Genomic DNA, 19,246 nt, shown 5'->3' with positions numbered 1-19,246 from the left:
CTGTACGAGGCCAGTTCTTTCTGTGAGGTTCTTAGCTGGCCAAACCTTCCATGTCATGAGCTGGGGAAAGGGCAGATCACATCAGCCTCGAGGACTCGACGCCAAGATGGCTGCCAAGTACACCTCTGAAGGAAGACCACGGAGAGCCCAGCCACGCGTGATGGAACCGTGAAGGGAAATTTCCCCCCAGGCTCATCCCTCCGGTGAAGTGTGCAGCCTGCCCTGTATCTGTGCCCACAAATTGAAAAGTGCAGAAGGGGGAACCCACTTGATCCTGGGGAACCCGTTTATCGGTGTGGACCTTCTTGGAGGGGGAACATTTGAATAAGTCTCCCATTTTCTTATTTGTGAAAGACTAACATAGAACCCACAAATTAAGGACTAGCAAGAAGAGAGGGGTTGGTAGGGAACCTTGGAATGCTTGACAGAGACCCCCCCCCCCCGCAAGACCTGAGAATCATGTGATTTTGAATTCGCTGGAAATTGTGGTTTTTGTTTCCCAAATTCTGTGTTTCCCTTTACAAATCTTCCTCATCTGTCTTTGTGTGTGCTTTGAATAAACTTTCTAAAGTTGGACTCTAGCCTTGAGAGACATCCTTAGTGGAATTGCTGGGGGTTTGGAGTGAGGGGTCAGAGGAAAGCAGGTGCACGTGCCAGGAGAGAGAGTGCTGGCTCTGAGCAGTCCCTGAGTCATGGGCAGGCTGAGGGCCAACTGAACTGAAGTGATGGAGGTGCTACTGCTACTGCCAGCAGTCCCGCCGAGCAGTGAGAGAGGACACAGCTGGTTCTCCTCAGAGCCCTTTCTCCGGAATGAGTGGGCTTGCAGCTTGGTGTGCTGGTCGGTCCTGGTCTACAGAGATCTCTTCTGTGCTCCAGTGTGCCTTTGATCCGCTTCGGCTGATCTGGCGGCTGCAGCCCTTCCTTGAGCAGTGTGATTTGGCCAGCGCTTAACCATGCTCTAGTTGCTTCCAACGTAAACTACTGCAACACCATGTATACGGGGCTGCCTCGGAAGACAGTTCAGAAAATTCAGTTGGCACAGAATGAAGCTGCCCCATGTGTACTCCCCCCCCCCCGCACCAGTTACAGTCCTCTTCCCAGGCCCAACTCAGAATATGCCCACGTGCCCAAGGAAGCACGGCAAGCATGGCTGGGCCTTTTTGGCTGAGGCTCCTCAAGTCTGGAGTTTCCTTTCCATGGGTGTTGCTTAACACGAAGCTTGGTGAGCTGTAATGGAATGCTTATCTGGTCCCAGTAAGGCTTTCTGACTGTTTCGTGTTAAGCTTTCTATCCCAACGCTGATCAGCTCCGAGACCCAAAAACAGAGATCTGTCTTTGGAGGAACCTGTCGTTTAGGACAAGTAATTTATATGGGTTCCTCCTGTTTTAACACTTTCAATCAAGACATACAGAGACTTCTCATTAGAGTTGTGTGTGTTTTTAATTGAAATAAACTCTACTCCTTTAAATAAAACAAGATATCAAAATACAAATGACTGTTCAGGTAGAACTGATAAGAATGGAACAAATACAAGCAACAAAGATTAATTCACCTAACAATCTCTATCAAATCTAAGATTGATTCAGAATCAGATTTGCTGTGAAATGTATTGAAGTGTTATGCCAATATAGATTAAGATCATATGCCAATGATCAATACTGAACAATACTAGGCCTAGCTTCTATACTCTCTAGATGAACTTTTAAACTTTACATGAACTTTCAGTGTATTTTTTCTATGTATAAGGTAATTCAACAGGTGTGCTTTCATCCTTTGACAATTAATTAAAATAGTGGACTCTACCGAGATTGATGTTCCTCTATCAGAGATTCAACCAATGGTGATCGTCCAACTTAACTTTTCTTGACACTTGTCAGAGATTTATAGTATTTTCCTGCAGTACAGATTATGACATAATTTTTTAACTAATTCGAAGGCTGTACTATGAAATTATGAATATTCAGTGAAGTGTCAAACCAATCAATATTTGTTTGTGCTATCATGTGAATAGACCCTAAATATTTGCATATGATTAGGTATATCATTGCAAACACAGAAAGAATAAGCAGGGTACTGATGGAAGAGATCTCTTGGGAGAATCTAGGTGAGAAACTATTTCTACCTATGTATTTCATAGAAACTTTGAGCAATGTTGAACTTAGGATTTATTGAGAAATGTTAGTGAACTTATTTCTTATTGCCTTTCTATGTTCTGTTGTTATAGGATTCATATTAATAGCCATTTATATTTTGATTGCTTGCTTCATTAAAAAACTAGGGTGTATTTTCAATAAAGTGAAATAAACTCTAGATTGGTGTCTGTGTGTTTGATGGGGAGTTGCAAAGCAATATTGAACCCTATATAAATAAATGTACTGATAAACAGCTGGTTCAAAGAACTTATCTGTTTGACAGGTCTAAAGACTAACTGCTTTCGGCTTCCCCGGAGAGAGATCCATCTTTCTCTTGGCAAGTTGAAACTTGGTTTTAGACACGGGAACTGTCTCGTTACATAAGTTCACAGATTAGCATAATTTTCTCACATGAGTTTTCTTTCAGCAAGACCCTGATCTGTTACCTGGATTAGCACCTTTTATAGTAAATGCTATATGATACCTGCAAAGAAATCTAAGATATTTTACATGTAATAGCAATGTACAATTATAGAATCCTAGGGTTGAAAGGGTCTTACAAACCATCTAGTCCCAACCCCCTGCCCATTCAGCAACAAAGCTTGCATACTGGACCATATTGGACCCCCGAAAGAACTTCAAAACTAGACAACAACCCCCCCCCAAGACAGCTCACCAAAAAAAAATCAATAAAGGAAACAGGAACAATCTGTAAAGCCCCCCCTCCAACACACAGACCCCCCCCCAACAAGCCAGAGACACAGAAAACTTAAAATGCACATATACTAGAAAACAGCAGTCTTAAACCAAACAAGCACAAACAAATGCAGGCCCAGAAAGGCCACCCCCCCCCCACAAGCCAGAGACACAGAAAATGTAAAAAACACAGGTAAAAAAGAAAACAGTAAACACCAATTTAAAACCAAATTAACACAAACTGTAGCCAAGCAGAAGCACTCAAACCCAGCAAGCCAAGCCACCCTTCCAAAAACAAATGCCCCAGCCACTCAAACGAAAGGCCACCTCTCCCTCTCCCTCTCCCTCTTGGCAGCAAGAAATAACTCAATCAGAAAAAAAATAAATTATAATTAAAATTTAAAAAGTTTAAAAATTTTCCCTTCACTTCCCCCTCCCACCTACCCAGACAACCAACCAACTCCCTTCCCCCAAGGAGAAAACCCAGTGAGTCAATGACTCTCCTACCAGTCTTCAGGTGCAGGTCCAGTTAGGTCCAGAAGCTCAGCAGGTCCAGTGGTGAGTCTCACCAAGGAATCCACGCAGTCAGTCAGTCCAGATGAGTCCAGAAGGCCAGCCAAGTCCCAGGCCACCACAGAGACAAGAGAATCCAGCAGGAAGTTTCAATGTCTCTCTAGGCCAGGGAAAAATGGAAGCTGATCAAAGGTCAAGCCTCCAATTTAAATCCCTGCAGCATTTCAAAAAAGGCACTCTCCTTCCAGAGAATCCCCATTGGCTGGAAGGAGAAATGCTGCAGGGATTGGACACTCCTAACTCCCCCATCCCTTCTCCATTCCCCTCCCTCTTCCCCCTTGTACTATGCAACTTTGCAAACAGCAAGAAAATTGCTTCCAAGCTTCCTGCCTTTTTTACCATATGGGAGGGGGAAGGAGGAGGTTGTAGTGAGTCACTCGTTACTTCTCCCCCTCTCTTGTGGTAAAAAAGAGCGGGAAGCTTGAAAGCAGCAGAACTTTGCTGGCTGTTTGCAAATGCAAAGAGCCAGCAAAGTGCTGCCGGCTGCTCCTGAAGCTTTCCGAAATGACCCAAATCGCTTCAGAAAGCTTTGCTTTGGCATTTCCGAATCTTTCCGAATGGGGTCAGATTTGGGTATTTAACCTGAATCTGAAACCTGAATTACACACCCTTAGTCATTACTTTTTTCTTCTTGATGTTCATTTGTAATCCTGCTTTGGCGCTTTCTCCTTTAACCTTCATCAGTAGTCATTTCAAGTCTTCACTGCCAGTAACATGCTGTCACCTGCATATCTCAAATCGTTAATGTTCCTTCCACCAATTTTCACTCCACTTTCTTCTAAATCTAATCCAGCTTTCCTTATGATATGCTCTGCATAGAGGTTGAACAGGTAGGGAGATAATATGCATCTTTGTCTGATACTTTTGTCAATTGGAAACCATTCTGCTTCTCCATATTCTGTCCTACCAGTAGCCCCTCGTCAAGAGTACAGGTTGCACATGAAAACAATCAGATGTTGTGGCACCCCCATTTCTTTTAACACTCTCCATAGCTTTTCATGAGCCATAAAATCAAAAGCTTTGCTGTCATCTATTAAACATAGGCTGATTTTCTTCTGAAATTCCCTGGTATATTTCATTAGCCGTCGTCAGTCTCTAGTGCCTCTTCCTGTTCTGAATCCAGCGTGAATCTCTGGCATTCCTTGTTCCATATGTGGTGAAAGTCTTTGCTGTTGAGCATCACTCTGTTTGCTTTGAAAATTAATGCATGAGTTCAGTGAAGTTGCTGCACTTTTTGGCACACACCCCCCACTTTTGAATTGGAATTTAGTCTGAGCATTTCCAGTCTGTGGGCCATTGTTTTGTTTTCCATATTTGTCGACAGATTCTTGTTAAGATTTAGATGGGATCAATTTCTGTAGTGTTAAATAGCTCTAATGGTATACCATCTACTCCTGATGATTTGTTTCTCCCAGTTGCTTTAAGTGCAGCTTTCACTTCACTTTCAAAGATTTCTGGTTCTTCGTCAATGTATCTGTCATCCTTCCACCTCTACTCTGCGGTGCTGTATTTGTCAAATAAATAAATAAATAAAATAACAATTTATTAACAAACAAGGGGAGAAAGCCAATACAAAACAAAATAAAAGAAGAAACAACGAAGAATGTATATTGTTGGATTTTCTTAGGAAGTTTTACCTACCACTGGTCTTATTTTCAGAGGTTCCACTGACTGTGAAAGATTTTAGACAGCCTTTGCTATCTGCGCATGCTGCTTTGAGTTTTGTTGGCCTAGCTGACGGTTGGGCTGTTTATATGTGTTGGTTGCTTTTAAGGGTACTCTAACAAATTTATTTAAGCTACAGTGCTGTTTTTGACACTCTGGCAAGTATTGTATTTTTTATCAGTCCTGTTGATTTAATTGCCATGTAAACTGCCAGATTGAAACTCTGGGCTATAAATAAATATTAAGCCTGCCCGCCTCACCTCCAACCCTGCTTTCCTGGGAACCTGCAAGTTATAGCCACTTTATTGCATGTTTCTTGTTGTTTTTAATTCATACTGCAAGTATTTGCATTTGTATTATTTTAGATGGCTGTGTAAACTGCATTGTGTAGAAAAGCAGGGATATAAATATATTTTGTGCTGCTGTGACTGAGAATTACTGACTACTGGCTTTGTTGTGTCTCTTTATTTCCTGATGCTTATTGATTACAACCTCTTTTTTGGATTTATCGTTGCTGTTTTTATTATGCTGTCTTGGGTATTGCAGGAATTGCAATTATATTGTTGGAAATTTGTGAGCTGTGAGTTGAAAGCGTGGGATATGTTCAAAATACACCCAGAGCCAATTCGGTGTAGTATCTTTCAGTTCTCAAGACGGCTACATCTCCAGCCAGTCTAGCTGGCATCCAAGGACACTGGCTCCGTGGAGCGAGAAAGAGCAAGTAAACACTTGCAAGATAACCTTCTGGCAGTACAGCAATAAAGAACTTCCCGTACTCTCAGAGGCCAAAGTCAGAAACAACATACAATCATGGCAGATATGCAAGAGGCATATACGACAGTTCCGTCATCTGTGGAATGAAACGGCTTCCGTTTTGTTTGCATGTTCCTTTCTGAATGGAATCCCTATTGGAGGGGGAGCCTAATGCTGGCAAAGGGATGATTATGTGTACCCCTTTTCCAAGCCTCACCAGAGTGGTCAGATAGTCCTGTTGCTCCCCAAAAGAAATTGTGGCTTCCTGCAAAGATAACGTCCAGCCCCACATTCCAGTCATTAATCCAGAAGTGGTTCCCAAAACAGGCTGTGGATGATCCTTAAGGAGTGTGTGTGTGTGTGTGTGTGTTACAATTACAAAGCCAAAATGCCTGCAGTGTACAGTTTTCTGATGCAAGCCAGATGCAGAGAGCTACATATCAACAAGAGTAGTTTGCCAAGAGAACAGAAGGCCGCGATTTTCTGAGACTTGTTTCTTAATAGTACAAGATACGGGATAATCCGGCTCCTGATAGAATTGCAGCCGCAACTGACCTTGGGTGAGGGCTTCACAAGCGCTCCACATCCCATTTCCTGCCCTCATTTCTCTCCCAGCCATACTCTTCTTCACAATCCACAGCCTGGTGTGAAAATGTCCTGCTGCACATGGGTTGTAGAGATGCTTCTGTGAAGCCAGAGGCATCACATCACAAAGAACAGTAGTCATCTTGCCACTTTACCATTTCTCCTCCATTGTGTTTTCCAAGGTTTTAAAATGTCGGTTGCATCTGTCTTCACGGCTTCATATTTGTTGAGTTTTTACATAGTGTAAGCTTCCTGGAATGTTCCATGTGGCAAAAGGTGCCATATAATTAGAAATACTCCCCCCCCCCATTTTGGGGAAATAAATAACAGAAACCATAGAAAAATAGAGGTGAAAGGGACCCCAAGGGTCATCTAGTCCAACATCATGCACCATGCAGGGAATTTAAATCCCCCGCACTTCCCCAGTGACCCCTGCTCAGTGCCCAGAGGAAGGCAAAAAACCTCCAGGATCCCTAGCCAATCCTGCCTGGAGGGAAGTTCCTTCCTGACTACAAGGTAGCCAAAAGAGCCGAGCACCGGCTCATCCCTTCCTGCCCTCCCTTTCACAATCTGCCTAAGTTCATTCCCAGTGATAGAATCAGCATTGCTGACAAATAGCCATATAGCTTCTGCTTAAAACCTCCAAAGAAGGATAGCGAAGGAGAGCCCACCACTTCCCGAGGAAGCCTGTTCCACTGAGGGACCGCTCTGACTGTCAGGTAGTCCTTCCTAATGTTTAGCTGAAAACTTTGATTTAATTTTAATTTGGGCAACATAAAACCGCTCCATTCTCTGCACGACAGCCCTTCATATACTTGAAGATGGTTATCCTATCACCTCTCAGTTGTCTCCTCTCCAGGCTCAACATCCCGAGCTCCTTCAACCTTTCCTCATAGGACTTGGTCTCCACACACCCCCTCACCATCTTCGTTGCCCTCCTTTGGACACGTTCCAGCTTGCCACTATCCTTTTTAACTGTGGTGCCCCAAATGGAACACAATACTCAAAGTGAGGTCTCACCAGAGCAGCATAAATTAATGCCACGGCTTCACGTGATCTGGGCATGATACTTCTGTTGATACAGCCTAAAATCGCATTTACCTTTATAGCTGCCACATCACACTGCTGACTCATGTTCAGTGTATGAGCTACTAAGACCCCTAGATCCTTTTCACATGCACTGCTGCTAAGACACGTCTCCCCCATCCTATACCTACTATACCTTTGATTTTTCCTTATGTTTATCTCTGTTGAAATTCATTTTGTTAGTTCTAGCCCAGTTTTCTAGCCAGTCAAGATCATCCTGAATCTTGATTCTGTCTTCTACTGTATTTGCAACTTGTCCCAATTTAGTATCATCTGCAAATGTAATGAGCACCCTCTCTGTTCTGTCACCCAAGTAGTTTATAAAGATGTTGAACAACACAGAGCCCAGGACGGATCCCTGAGGCACTCCACTTGTCACTCTCCTCCAAGAGGGTGAGGACCCATTAACAAGTACTGTTTGGGTGCGATTTGTCAACCAATTACAATTCCCCCTAACAGTAGTAGCACCCAACCCACATTTTACCGACTTGTCAACAAGAATATCATGTGGAACCTTATCAAAAAGCCTTACTGAAATCAGGATAAACCACGTCCACAGCATTCCCCTGATCCAGCAAAGTAGTAACTCTCTCAAAAAAGGAGATAAGGTTAGTCTGACACGACTTATTCTGAGGAACCTGTGCTAGCTTTTAATAACCACAGCTGTCTTTTCTAAATGCTCAAGGACTGACTGATGATTTGTTCTAGAAGGTTTCTAAGTAGGGACGTCATGTTGACAGGTCGGTAGTTACCTAGTTCCTCCTTTTTCCCCCTCTTGAAGATGGGGACAACATTTTCCTGCATCGAGTACCTCACTTGCTCTCCAAGAATTCTCAGAGATGATAGGCAGAGGCTCTTTTTCCTGTTCTGTTCGCAAAGGAAAGCCAGTCCCCTTTTTTCTGTTGGCTAGTCAGAGAGGAGGATTCCTGGGCCTTGCACAGGTTTGGGAAGGTTTGTGGGGTGCAAACGACCAGGAGGCATGTCACTTTCTGGCTTTGAAACAGGCTGCAGTGCTAGAGGTGGTTGAACTGGCGAGTTTGTTTCTTCCCAAGAAGCTTGATCTGCTTGGGCTGCAGGTTACTCAGCTGAGCTGTTCCATTCCAGTGAGTGGCAGTTAGCAGTGACTAGGAGGGAATCGTTGCTTCTCTTTTGATGTTCCTTCTAACATGGATCTTTCCTTTACTTTCAAGGCAAATCCACCCCCACTGGTGATCAACACAGAAGCTCCGGAGACACCCACCTATGTAAGTCTTCCGCTGGCCAGTATTTCTATCAGGCACCACTGTATCTCTCCAGAGAGCCTTTGTGCCAGGGCGGAGAACCACGTGTTTTGGCTTCTCCAGCTGTCACTCAAGGCTGACTCCAGAGCTGGGGCAGGTGGACAAGGGCCAGAGCATGGGGCCAGTAAGCAGGCTAGAAACTGGCAAGAACTTCGATCGGGATCGTGCACATTGATGGGCTCTGGAAGAATTCCTGAAAAAATCCTGTGACTGAAACTGGCTGCTCTCCCAGAGGACTGAGAAATCTCAGGCGTAAAGCTGGTTTTTAAAAAGGTATCCAGAGGAGATCCACAAAATTTTACAGGCCCAGTATCTGCCCTGTTCAATCCTCTTTGCAAAACACAAATGTCACTGACAGATGTTCTCAAAAGATTTGTTTTGAGCAAGTCAGACAATCCCACTGTCAGCATTTGTAGAATATTGCGCTGTGGTGCTACTTTCATGAAATCTTCCCCCCGCTTCTCATTTTGCTCTTAGTTTGCTCTTAGTTGAAAGTGTCTTTCTCCAAGACCCGAGATAAATGCGAGTTTTCATTTTGTGGTTTGCATCGTCACATGTCCTTCCGAGAGTATTTAAGGGAAGTGTGGTCGCCCTTCTGTGTTACGGCAGCGGCCTGGGAGCCATTTTTTCCCCAAAGTGGTGCTGGAATGCTTGCAGGGCCTGGTCAGGGTCCATGCCGGTTGCGCAGGGCCTGCATGGGAAGGACTGGTGGCCATGTGGTGCTCAGCCGTCAGGAGAAAAGCTGTGCTGGATGAGGCCAGAAGACCTTCTGGTCTGGCAGCCTGGCACTCGCCAACAACTGTCCACAAGTGTCCATTCCCCCCACCTCGGAAGCCAAGGGCCCCCTCTCCCTCAGAAACGCAGCCCTGCCCGCCTCGCCTGTCTCTGCCGCTTGCAGGTTGGTCCCTGAGTAGGTGGCAGATGTGTCATGGATATTTTTGTATTTCTTTAGGTCAATGGCACTGATGCAGAGTATGAATATGAAGAAATTACTCTGGAACGGGTAAATAGTCTTTCTTTCTAGTTGCTTGGGGACAAATTCTTTTTCTCGCCTCCCATCTCTTCATAGAGTGTTGTTGCTCAAAGAATCTGAAAAGAAATTCTTTTGTGTGCTCTACCTGTTTGCAATTTTGATAACTGTATTTATATGGTGCCAATGTTTTAAATGAATGATTTGTATTATTTATATTTTAAATGGCTATTGCTGATGTATTGTGTACTGTGTTTTAAATTGTTGTAATCCGCCCTGAGCCCACTTGGTTGGGGAGGGCGGACTATAAATCTTAGTAAATAAATAAATAAAATAAATACCTTTTGAACGTCACCTGGCTGCCCTCAGAAGACAGCCTTGGAGGACTGAGCCACGCCTGAGGCGGCAGTGGTGGGCTCCGGTGAACCCCTTAGTCCCTCACTGGCCAGGCCTCTCCCACTCCCTTCCCGCCTTCAGCTGCCCTTCTTGTCCCTTCTGCTCTTGGTTCGTCCATCAGCTCCCTCTGCCGTCAGTCAGTGGCTGCTCCTCTGCTTCAGCTCCATTTCTGTGAAGGAGAAAGAATGCTGGTCTCCTTTGCACAGGTTTGGCAGGATTTGTGGCCTAATTAATGTATGCAGCATCCTCTGAGTGGTAAGGAAAAGATGGTAGCCCGGCATAAACCTCCCAAATCCATTATGATGAGAGGCGCTGCTGAGGCAGGGGACCTAGGGGGCTCAGCAGCCAGCGCTGAAAGTCTGAGGTCCGTGGGATTCGTAGTCCTGCACCTGCCTCTTCAGGCGCTTTCCCTTCGTTCTTCATAAGTTTGTCCTCAGACACGGCCAGACCTGGATGGGCCTCTGATGCATGGGGGAGGACCTGCCTGTGCTCCAGCATAGTTGCCCTCCTGGGCAAGAGGCATCTTTAGAAACAGCCACTGCTGCTAATGCAGGGTGGAAAGTGGCTAGCCTGGTGGGAAGCATGTGGCCGATGCTCCAGAAGCCGCCTTGACATCCAGGCACAAACTCCTCAGCGAGGCCACAAGGCAGGGTCAGTCTTCATGCTCCTCTAGCAGGATAGGGGTCCCAGATTCCCAGCTCTCCTAAAGTGAGATTTTCTCTTTCAGCTCAGTTTCTCTGACTTTTCCATTTTCTCTTTCTTTCCCCCATCCTCCCATATGTCGCTACTTAGGGAATTGGGGGTGAGTCAGAGAGAACAGACTTGGGTGGGCCTAGCGGCCTCTCCACCTGAGCTGTGGCACTCTGGCCTGGTTAGCAGCTTGCCTCCAGAAGAGCTCTCCTCTGGTCTCTGCTTCAGTTATGGAGAGCGCAGGGCCTCAGCAGCATTGGTAGGAGGAGGGCGCATGTTATCTGAGAAGAGTGGGCGCAAGCTCAAATGTCTCAGCTGCTCTTCCCTGTACAGCAGGGCCCTGTGCTCCTGGACCAGTGATGGGCTGCCTCCGTGGGGAACCACGGCATCCATTCTTCTCGAGAAAGTTAGCTCCTTTGCCTTCGGGTGCGGCCGAGGGCACTGGCTGTTCCGTATCCAGGGTTCTCCGTGCAGTCAGAGCTTGTAGAGCACTGGGGGGAACCTTGTCATCCAGCAGGACATCTTTTCCGGCAGCGCCGTGGAACAGATCGAGGTCCTGCAAGTGGATACTTCCATATGAGCCACGACTTCCTAAGCAGTCCAGAAAGGGCATTTGCTTAGACCTTTGCAATAAAATGACTTGAAATGCAGCAAGACACAGCTTCGAAGCTCCCTCTTTTACAGCCAGGGCCTGCACTTTCTCTTTTTGCCGGTGTACCGGCTTCCCGAAGACCAGGGTATCCTAAGGAACATTTCCCTCTCTGCAGCTCTGCTTACAGGCTCAGTAGATTCATTCCAGCCAGCAAGCATGAACTGTGTCCTCCAATGGAATCCTGATGGGATCTTTTGCTTCCCAGCTGGAATCACAGCTGCACCAGGCTGTCTTCCTCTTTTCGGGCTGAAAGCTCTTTGGAGCTCACTTGGATACCAGCCTTGCAGAGGCAAGGGAAAGAGCTAAACGTTTTCCTGAAGAAACCATGTTTCTTCAGGGAGCTCTGAAATCAGTCCCAGCCTCAGTCTTAAAAGGGCATTTCATGACATCCAGAGATGCATCAGCAACCTGTTTCCATATCCCAGTCAGAGAAATTGATACGAGAGGTCTCAGATTTGCACACAAAGGGAGGCACTGCCTCTCATTGGCTAGCGTTAGGTCCCAGTAACACTGGGGTTGGCACACCTGAGGATCCCAGCTGTGCCCTCAACTATGTCCTCATTGGCTCATTCTTCTGTAGGCATCACAGAAATTGGCCATGCGGCCTGGCGCGCTAATGTCCTGCCAAGCGGGGGCAGCCTGGCCAGGTCTGGCTAGTTGAGATTCCTGCTGCCCTTCCAGAATCACGTGCAGCCAACCTGCAGTGGCAGCCCCTCCCCTGAGATCTGTGCATTGGCAGGGCTGAGCTGGGGGCCACTGGGCGTGGTGCAGTGTTGAGGAGAGACCCAGGCAGATCCCCGTCCCATCACGGAACCCATTGGGTGCTCCTGGGCGAGCCACTCAGTTTGCAATCCTCCAGACAAGAGTCCGCATTCAGAGTGTATCTGCCAGTGAATGGGGAGTCTTTGTGTCATAGGGCGCCAAAGTAGGACCCTGTGGCCATCGTCTGGGTCCTGCAGCTTCTGCAAGATGGGCTCTTGTAGAGCCCAGACACCGAGCACCTCTCGGAGGCACCTCTTGATCCTGAACAAGGTTCTGTCATGAGATTTTAAGATGTGATTTTAATTTGTATGTATGTTTTAATTTTATTAACTGCCTTGGTGGCCCCATGAGGGCAGAAAGGCCAGCTAAAAACCTTGCTAATAAGTAATAAATCTGTGGAGCAGTCCTCCTGTATCCTCTTATCCCCACATACGTAGGTTTTTGGCATGGCCTGGGAGGGTGTGCCTCTGTGGTTGGTGGTTTTCTTGCCTGGGACCGGAGTGGGGTCCGAAAGGCTCTGATTCACCATCTGCTTCATTGCTGGGTGATGGTTCCCCTTCGCAACTGATTCTTTGCACATTGTCCGCCACAGTAAAAAGCATAAGCTGAATTGGAGAAGGGCTGCCGGATGATCTGAGTGGGCCTGGAGGGATGCCAGGGATGTGGGCCCTTTTGTCTGTACAGGTTTCTGGGAGGAGGGACACACCATAGACATTTGAAATTCCAGCTCTTATGTTGTCTCTTGCGTTGCATTCAGCTGCAAGAGTTTCTACAGCAAGCGAACTGGGGATTGGCCCACCCTGAGAATCCCTTCCTGCAGCTTTGGGCAGCTGTGGCCACTTCCCAGTGGGTCCAGGTACCTCAGGCTCCTTCAGTTAGGAAGCCTTGGGCAAAAAGGTATCGAAGAGAATCTTGGCTGGATGGCTCAGTATAGGACAGGAATGCAAGGTGCTTGCAAGGACGCCTCCCCACAGCTGGGGATCTCTGTCCCCTTGATGGTGTGAGGGGCACATTCTTCAGGGCCTGGCAAGAGTTGCCACTAGAGATGGGCATGAACTGAAATATGAACCAAAGCTCGTCATGAACCAGGCCGTTTTGGCTTTTTTTGGTTTGCAAACTGACAGTTCGTTGGAGCCCATTTCTGATGAACCGTGACGAACCGCAACGAATTTTAAGGTGGTTCTTTTGGTTCGTTTTTCAGTTCGTCACTGCAGACAGCCTGGCATCAATCAATCAATTCCCTAGGCAACAGGGGGGACTTCTGCAGACCTGGGAACACCAATGACAGCCTTCCAAAGCTTGATAGGCAGCTCTGGCTGGCCACCAGAGAGCTCCAGTTCTGCTCTATTAGAGCACCCCTCAGCTCTCAGGCAAGTGGTTTCAGTTTCCAGCAGGCAGTTAGACAGGGAGGAAATGGTGTTGGATTTTCAGTCACAGAAGGAAGTATTTGAAGCTTCTTCTTGAAATTCTGGTGCTGCAATGTATTTCAATGGAGCCAATGTAAGTCAATTGGCATTTGTGGCTCCCATAATATCTAATGGAACTTTCCTGGAGGCAGCTGCTTTGGGGGTATATAACTCAGACATCCGAAATCCAATCTTCGCCAAACTTGGAAGGTGGCTGGAGGAGAGCCTGCTGAAGACTTCTGATGAGTTTGGCATCTCTGACTGTCAAGGGGGCTGTTCTATGGCTCTCTGAAGTTACAAACCATGAACCAAACGAATCATTTTGTGAACTAGGCAAATTCATAGTGGTTCATGGTTTGTTGCTTTCATGAACCACCATTTTCCCAGTTTGTGTCCACCTCTAGTTTCCACTTGGGCCTCTGCCCATTCATCTGCAGAGCGCCACAAAGTAGATATTTGGGACTCCACTGGGGCTTCCTTGCGGCAGAGTTTTGCAACAGGTAGTAGGTGCGGCATAAAGTTCGGCCAGTGCCTGGAGCCTGCCCAGTGAGGCTGTGTTACTTTTTAACATCAAGATATTGAGACCGCCCTCTGAACCTGAAGAAAGAGGAGGAAATTTTCACTTACTTGAAATTCCCTTTTTTTCTCTTTTGATTTGAGTATTTTGGTGTTTGGCTGGACACCTAGGCACATGAAGAGTGATAAGTTGAGCTCTGCAGGGATGTCCCATCCTTCCTTTTTCTTCATACAGTATTACTCGGACAGCATAAGTTACTTAAAATGTATGTTGTTGAATTGTTTAGACTGGTATAGAGGGGCTTTTCTGCATGTGAGAATTTGAGTCTGGGAAGCAGAAAAGCTCTCATTTGTAGAGGAATGAGAAAATTAAATCTGTCTTTCCCAGATACTTTGTTTATAGTAGTATACATATCCTGTCTTTTCTGAAGGCTACTAATTTTTTTTTGAAAAACACGCACTGTAAACTAAAAGATGTACCAAGAGAATTTAAAGCTCAATGCCCTTACCCCTGCCAACTGCCAATTCATGGAAAGGGTCCAAGTGAGAACAACAGTTTGATTGCACACAGATTCAGTTAGGCCTTAATAGAAAGCTCTCCATTGCCAAGTCTTTAGAGGCCTTCTGAGAGTCCTCTCGAGAGTGGATCTGGCCCACTGCTTCATGCAGCCAGTTCCAGAGCAGCTTGAGGAAGCCTGGCTCCTGGGGGATGCGCTGTAGGCTCCCCAAGGAAATGGCTTTGTCAACAGGAGTGGACGGGGGAGGTCTGTAGCAGGAGAGGCCATCCATCGGTTCCATGAGCCCCTGGTCAGGAAGGGCCTTAAGCAGCAGCCAGCTGAATCTAGACGCAAATGAGCAAAGCAGCATAGCTGGTTTAATACGGCACCCTGAGCAGGTGTGTGGCAGGTTACGTAGGCATGGATTCCTATTTGGGAATCCCAAACAGTATCTGTCTCTCAGCTTTAAGGGGAACAGGAAAAGACCTCCTGTTAGAAAGGGGTCAGACTGCAAATTCAGAATATTTTTGGTCCGGAACTTGGAGTAGTGGTGATAGTCAGAGACTTTCCATACATCCAGCCTTCTCTGTTCTGAAACCTGGCGCCAGTGGGGCATCTCTATTCCAGCCGCCGAGGAGGCAGGGAGGACAGAGTCAGTGCCTTTCATCATTATCTAGGAAGTGCCCTGCTTTGAATTCTGGAGATGCTCAAGTCCAAGAAGCCTGAGCTACAATTGAAGCTGCTTCTGGAGCTGGCAGGAGTGCTGTGTTCCCCTCAGCTGAGGCTCAAAGGAAAAATCTACACAGAACCACACAGATTCTGCTCTAAACCCAGGAGATTTGAATAACTATTGACCAGCCCTCCAGTGGCCATTCCTGGGTAAGACAGTTGAACAAGTGGTGTCTGGACAGCTCCAAGGATTCCTGGAGGAAGTGGATTGTGTTTGGATCCTTTCCAGTCTGGTTTCAGGCCTGGTTATGGGACTGAAACGGCCTTGGCTGCCCTTCACTGGGAGATGGAGTTTTTATTGTATGCCACCTTAGGGGCCCTAGGTTCAGTGGGAAGGCGGCAGAAAAATGTCTTCAATTGATTAAATAAAGTCCACATTGGAGTAAAGGCTGTGTATAGTTTTGACCTCTGGCTTTGGAGTGCAAGAATGGCTGCAGTGCTGTTTTATCCTTGTCAGCACATTGCTTATGTATTTGGGCTCCATTTTTCCCAGGGAGGTTTTTGTTCTAGTGTAGTTACCATGGCAGTAACAGATCACTGGACCTTGACTGGGAGGGATGCGGTCTTCATTTGGATCTAATTTCAGTGTTTGGGAGTATGCCCCAGTGTCTGTTGAGTGCCTGGCCAGTAATCTAGTGAGAAGCAGAAGGTGACCATTCTCCCATGGTCCAGGAGCGGGTCAGTCAGACTCATGGGAAGTAGCTCCTCCTCCTGCGCAGGGTCGGTTTGGCTTAACAATCCCAAGCAGGAGGGGCTCTTCCCTGGATCTCCAGTTTTTTCCGGTCCTGCCCTTGCAGGGTTGTGTGTTGGCTTGCTCCGGTGAGCAAAGCAGTTCCAAAAAAGAAAAAAAAGGAAAAGAAAAGAAGATCGAAGACAACCGCAGGGGAAAGGGGAAAAGGAAAGGCTTGTCCTTCCTACCCTGCTCTATCCCCCCCCCCACCTTGGGTGCCGCAGGGAAAGTGGCCAGAAAAGCGGCGCTGAAAAGCAGTGCGATCAAGAGGCTGCAGGCGCCCACGACGGCGGCACGCATAACAATGCATCTTTCTGCATCCAAGAAAGCCGGCCCAAAGCAACCTTCGGTGCTCCGGGTGCACGGGCAACGGTGGCAGCAGTGCCTGAGAGCGAATTCAGCCCCCTGGCAGAAGGTAAGGAGCTGCGTTTTCTGGCGGGGGCCTTAGGGGAGCAAGGCACAACCAGAGAGGTTTTTCTGCCCCTGGAGCCTTTGGAGAGAGTGAGCCAGTGGGCGCTGGGAATGGCCTCCCGGGAGTCGCTAGTGGTGTTTAGGCTCACCCCTTGCCTCCTCCTCCTCCACTATCCCCTTCTCTCCTTCCCTCCCTATATCCCTCTGAACGGGTGCCATTTTGTCTCCCTTAGGCGGGAAGATTTTGGCAGGAATGGCTTCCAAGGCAGGGCAGAGTGAAGCAGGAACAGCAGAGGGAGCCTTAAGCAGCCTGGATACCCCGAGCTCACCCCTCTCCCCGCAGTCAGTACAAGGCCCCAGTGGAGTGAGCCAGGATAATAAGGACGTAGATCTCTCTGGCCAGGCTGTAAAAGCAAATATTCTGGCCTGGATGAGGGGTGAAATGAGAAGGGAACTGAGAGCAGTAGTGCAAGAGTTCAGAGAAAAGTAAACACCATCCACTAAGGGGAGTCAGAAGCCGCCCTCTAACAAAGGCAAAAGACTGGGAAAGTCTGATTCCCATCATAGGTCTAAGAGGAGGAGGAAAGAGAAGGACTGGTCAGAGGAGTCCTCTAGCCAGTCTGAGGAACTCAACTCTAACTCTGAAGTCTCGGCTCAAGAGTCCTATACTGAGGAAGAGCTGTCGGAAGAGGAAGAGACAATAGCCTCTGCACACATCCAACTTTTTCCTCAGGAACTATACTCAAGATTATTACCAAAGGTTCTGAGGGTGCTCGAAATTGCCCAAAAGGACACAGGGAAAGAGGACACAGACCAGTCCTACCCACAGGGCAGTGATAGAGTTCTTCCCAAAGTGGGACTGCCACAGACGGGGGTGCCCTTACCAGCCATGTTCCACGGCATACTAAAGGCAGAGTGGGATAACCCGGCAAGGCCAAAGTCCTTACAGTCAGTGTTCAATAAGTTCTACACGCTAGGTCAAGATGCAACAAAGAAGATCAAGCTACCTGCAGTGGATGACCCTATATCCAGCTTGGCTACTACATCTGTGCTGCCTATGGACGCAGAGGGCATGCCTAAGGATCCCTCTGACAAAAAGATGGAGCAAGCGTTGCGTAGGAACTTTGAATCATCTGCAGCATCATTAAGAGCCTCAGCCACAGGTTCCTTGTTCGCCAGGGCAGCATTCACCTGGGCATCGGATCTCGCGGAGGTGGGCAAGGAGATGCCAAAGAAGTTCAGGAACGGGATCAAGAAGTTAGCCTTGACTACAGCTTTCGTGGCAGATGCCTCAATGGATTCCTTTCAGATGTCATCGAGAGCCATGAGCTTCAATGTAACAGCAAGACGTAATACGTGGCTCAGAAACTGGGATGTGCCCCCCCCCCAGTGCAGAATAAGGTGGCAGCCATACCCTTCTCAGGGACCAAGCTGTTTGGAGAGGCGCTTGATAAATTCTTGGTAGAAGACTCCGAAAAGAAAAAGGTCCTGTCATCCAAGAAATGTGACTTGAAGAGCAAGGATAAGCAGTCCTTTTGAGATTCCAAGCTCTCCTTTCTTCCGGGATCTGATAGATCTTTCAAGAACCGGTGGCAGACAAGGCCTAGGAGCGACAACAAACACTTCAACTTCAGAAGACAGAGCCAACAGTCAAAAGGTCAGAAGAAAGGAACCCAGGCATGACTATCAAGCTGGCGGGAAGCCCGTCCAAATCGGGAGACGATTACAGGAGTTTGCAGACCAATGGACAAGATCCATATTGGACAAGTGGGTACTGGAGACAGTATCCAAGGGCTACTCCTTGGAATTTGAAAGGCAACCGCCCCCGAGATTGGTCACGCTACCGAGACACCCCCTGGAATCGAAACACTTCAAGATCCAGGGAGCCATCCACCATCTGATAACAATAAGAGCAATAGAACCAGTTTTGATACCATTCAGGAACCGGGGAGTCTACTCAGTGTTCTTTATTGTGCCGAAGAAAAACAGAGAGATAAGAGCCATCCTAGACTTAAGATGGCTCAACCAGTTCATAAAGTCCCGCAAGTTCAAAATGGAAACATTGAAGACAACTGTAGGGGCGATTCAGAAGGATGACTTCCTGGCCTCTGTCGACCTATCAGAGGCCTACCTTCATATACCTATCTGCCAATCTCACCGAAGATATCTCAGATTCATGTACAATGGAGAACACTATCAATACAAGGCATTGTCGTTCGGGCTAAAGTCATCGCTGACGGTGTTCACCAAGGTGCTGGTGACTTTAATAGCAGTACTTCGAGTCCAGGGGATAGCCCTGTCCCCATATCTGGACAATTTGCTGATCAAGGCACCCTCTCTGTCGGCGAGGAGGATGGCAGCACAGGAAACCACACACTGCCTGCAGGAACATGGATTTGTGATCAGCTGGAAGAAAAGCAGTATTGTTCCGACACAGAGAATCCTTCATCTGGGAGTAACCGTAGATACAGTGAAGGACAGAGCCTTCTTATCAGAAGTGAGACAACAAAAGATTACCACGATGATAAAATTGATTCAGGACAGGAAAACAGTGGAAGTGATGTTTCTGGCAAAACTCTTGGGAATGATGGTATCTTGCCAGGACATCGTGAGTTGGTCACAGTTCCACACTCGCTGGCTACAGAACTTCCTACGACCTTTCCAGCAGATCATAGCCCACAAACAGAAAAAGTGGGTAAAGATAACAGAGTCACTG

General features: G+C 47.2%; 1 protein-coding gene across 9 annotated transcripts in view; it reads left to right on the top strand.

Annotated features, from left to right (window-relative positions):
- Window positions 1-19,246, top strand: part of DLG1 (discs large MAGUK scaffold protein 1) — a 140,335-nt gene that overhangs the window by 73,914 nt on the left and 47,175 nt on the right. For all 9 annotated transcript variants that reach the window (XM_054983023.1, XM_054983022.1, XM_054983021.1 and 6 more), the window contains 2 exons: window positions 8,682-8,735; window positions 9,724-9,774. In XM_054983023.1, the coding sequence (XP_054838998.1) occupies window positions 8,682-8,735; window positions 9,724-9,774 (105 nt within the window). The remainder of the gene's footprint in view (window positions 1-8,681; window positions 8,736-9,723; window positions 9,775-19,246) is intronic.

Source organism: Eublepharis macularius, chromosome 6 (genome assembly GCF_028583425.1).
Source record: "Eublepharis macularius isolate TG4126 chromosome 6, MPM_Emac_v1.0, whole genome shotgun sequence".
NCBI classification, from domain to species: Eukaryota; Metazoa; Chordata; class Lepidosauria; order Squamata; family Eublepharidae; genus Eublepharis; species Eublepharis macularius.
This window is presented reverse-complemented; position numbering and strand designations above follow the sequence as displayed.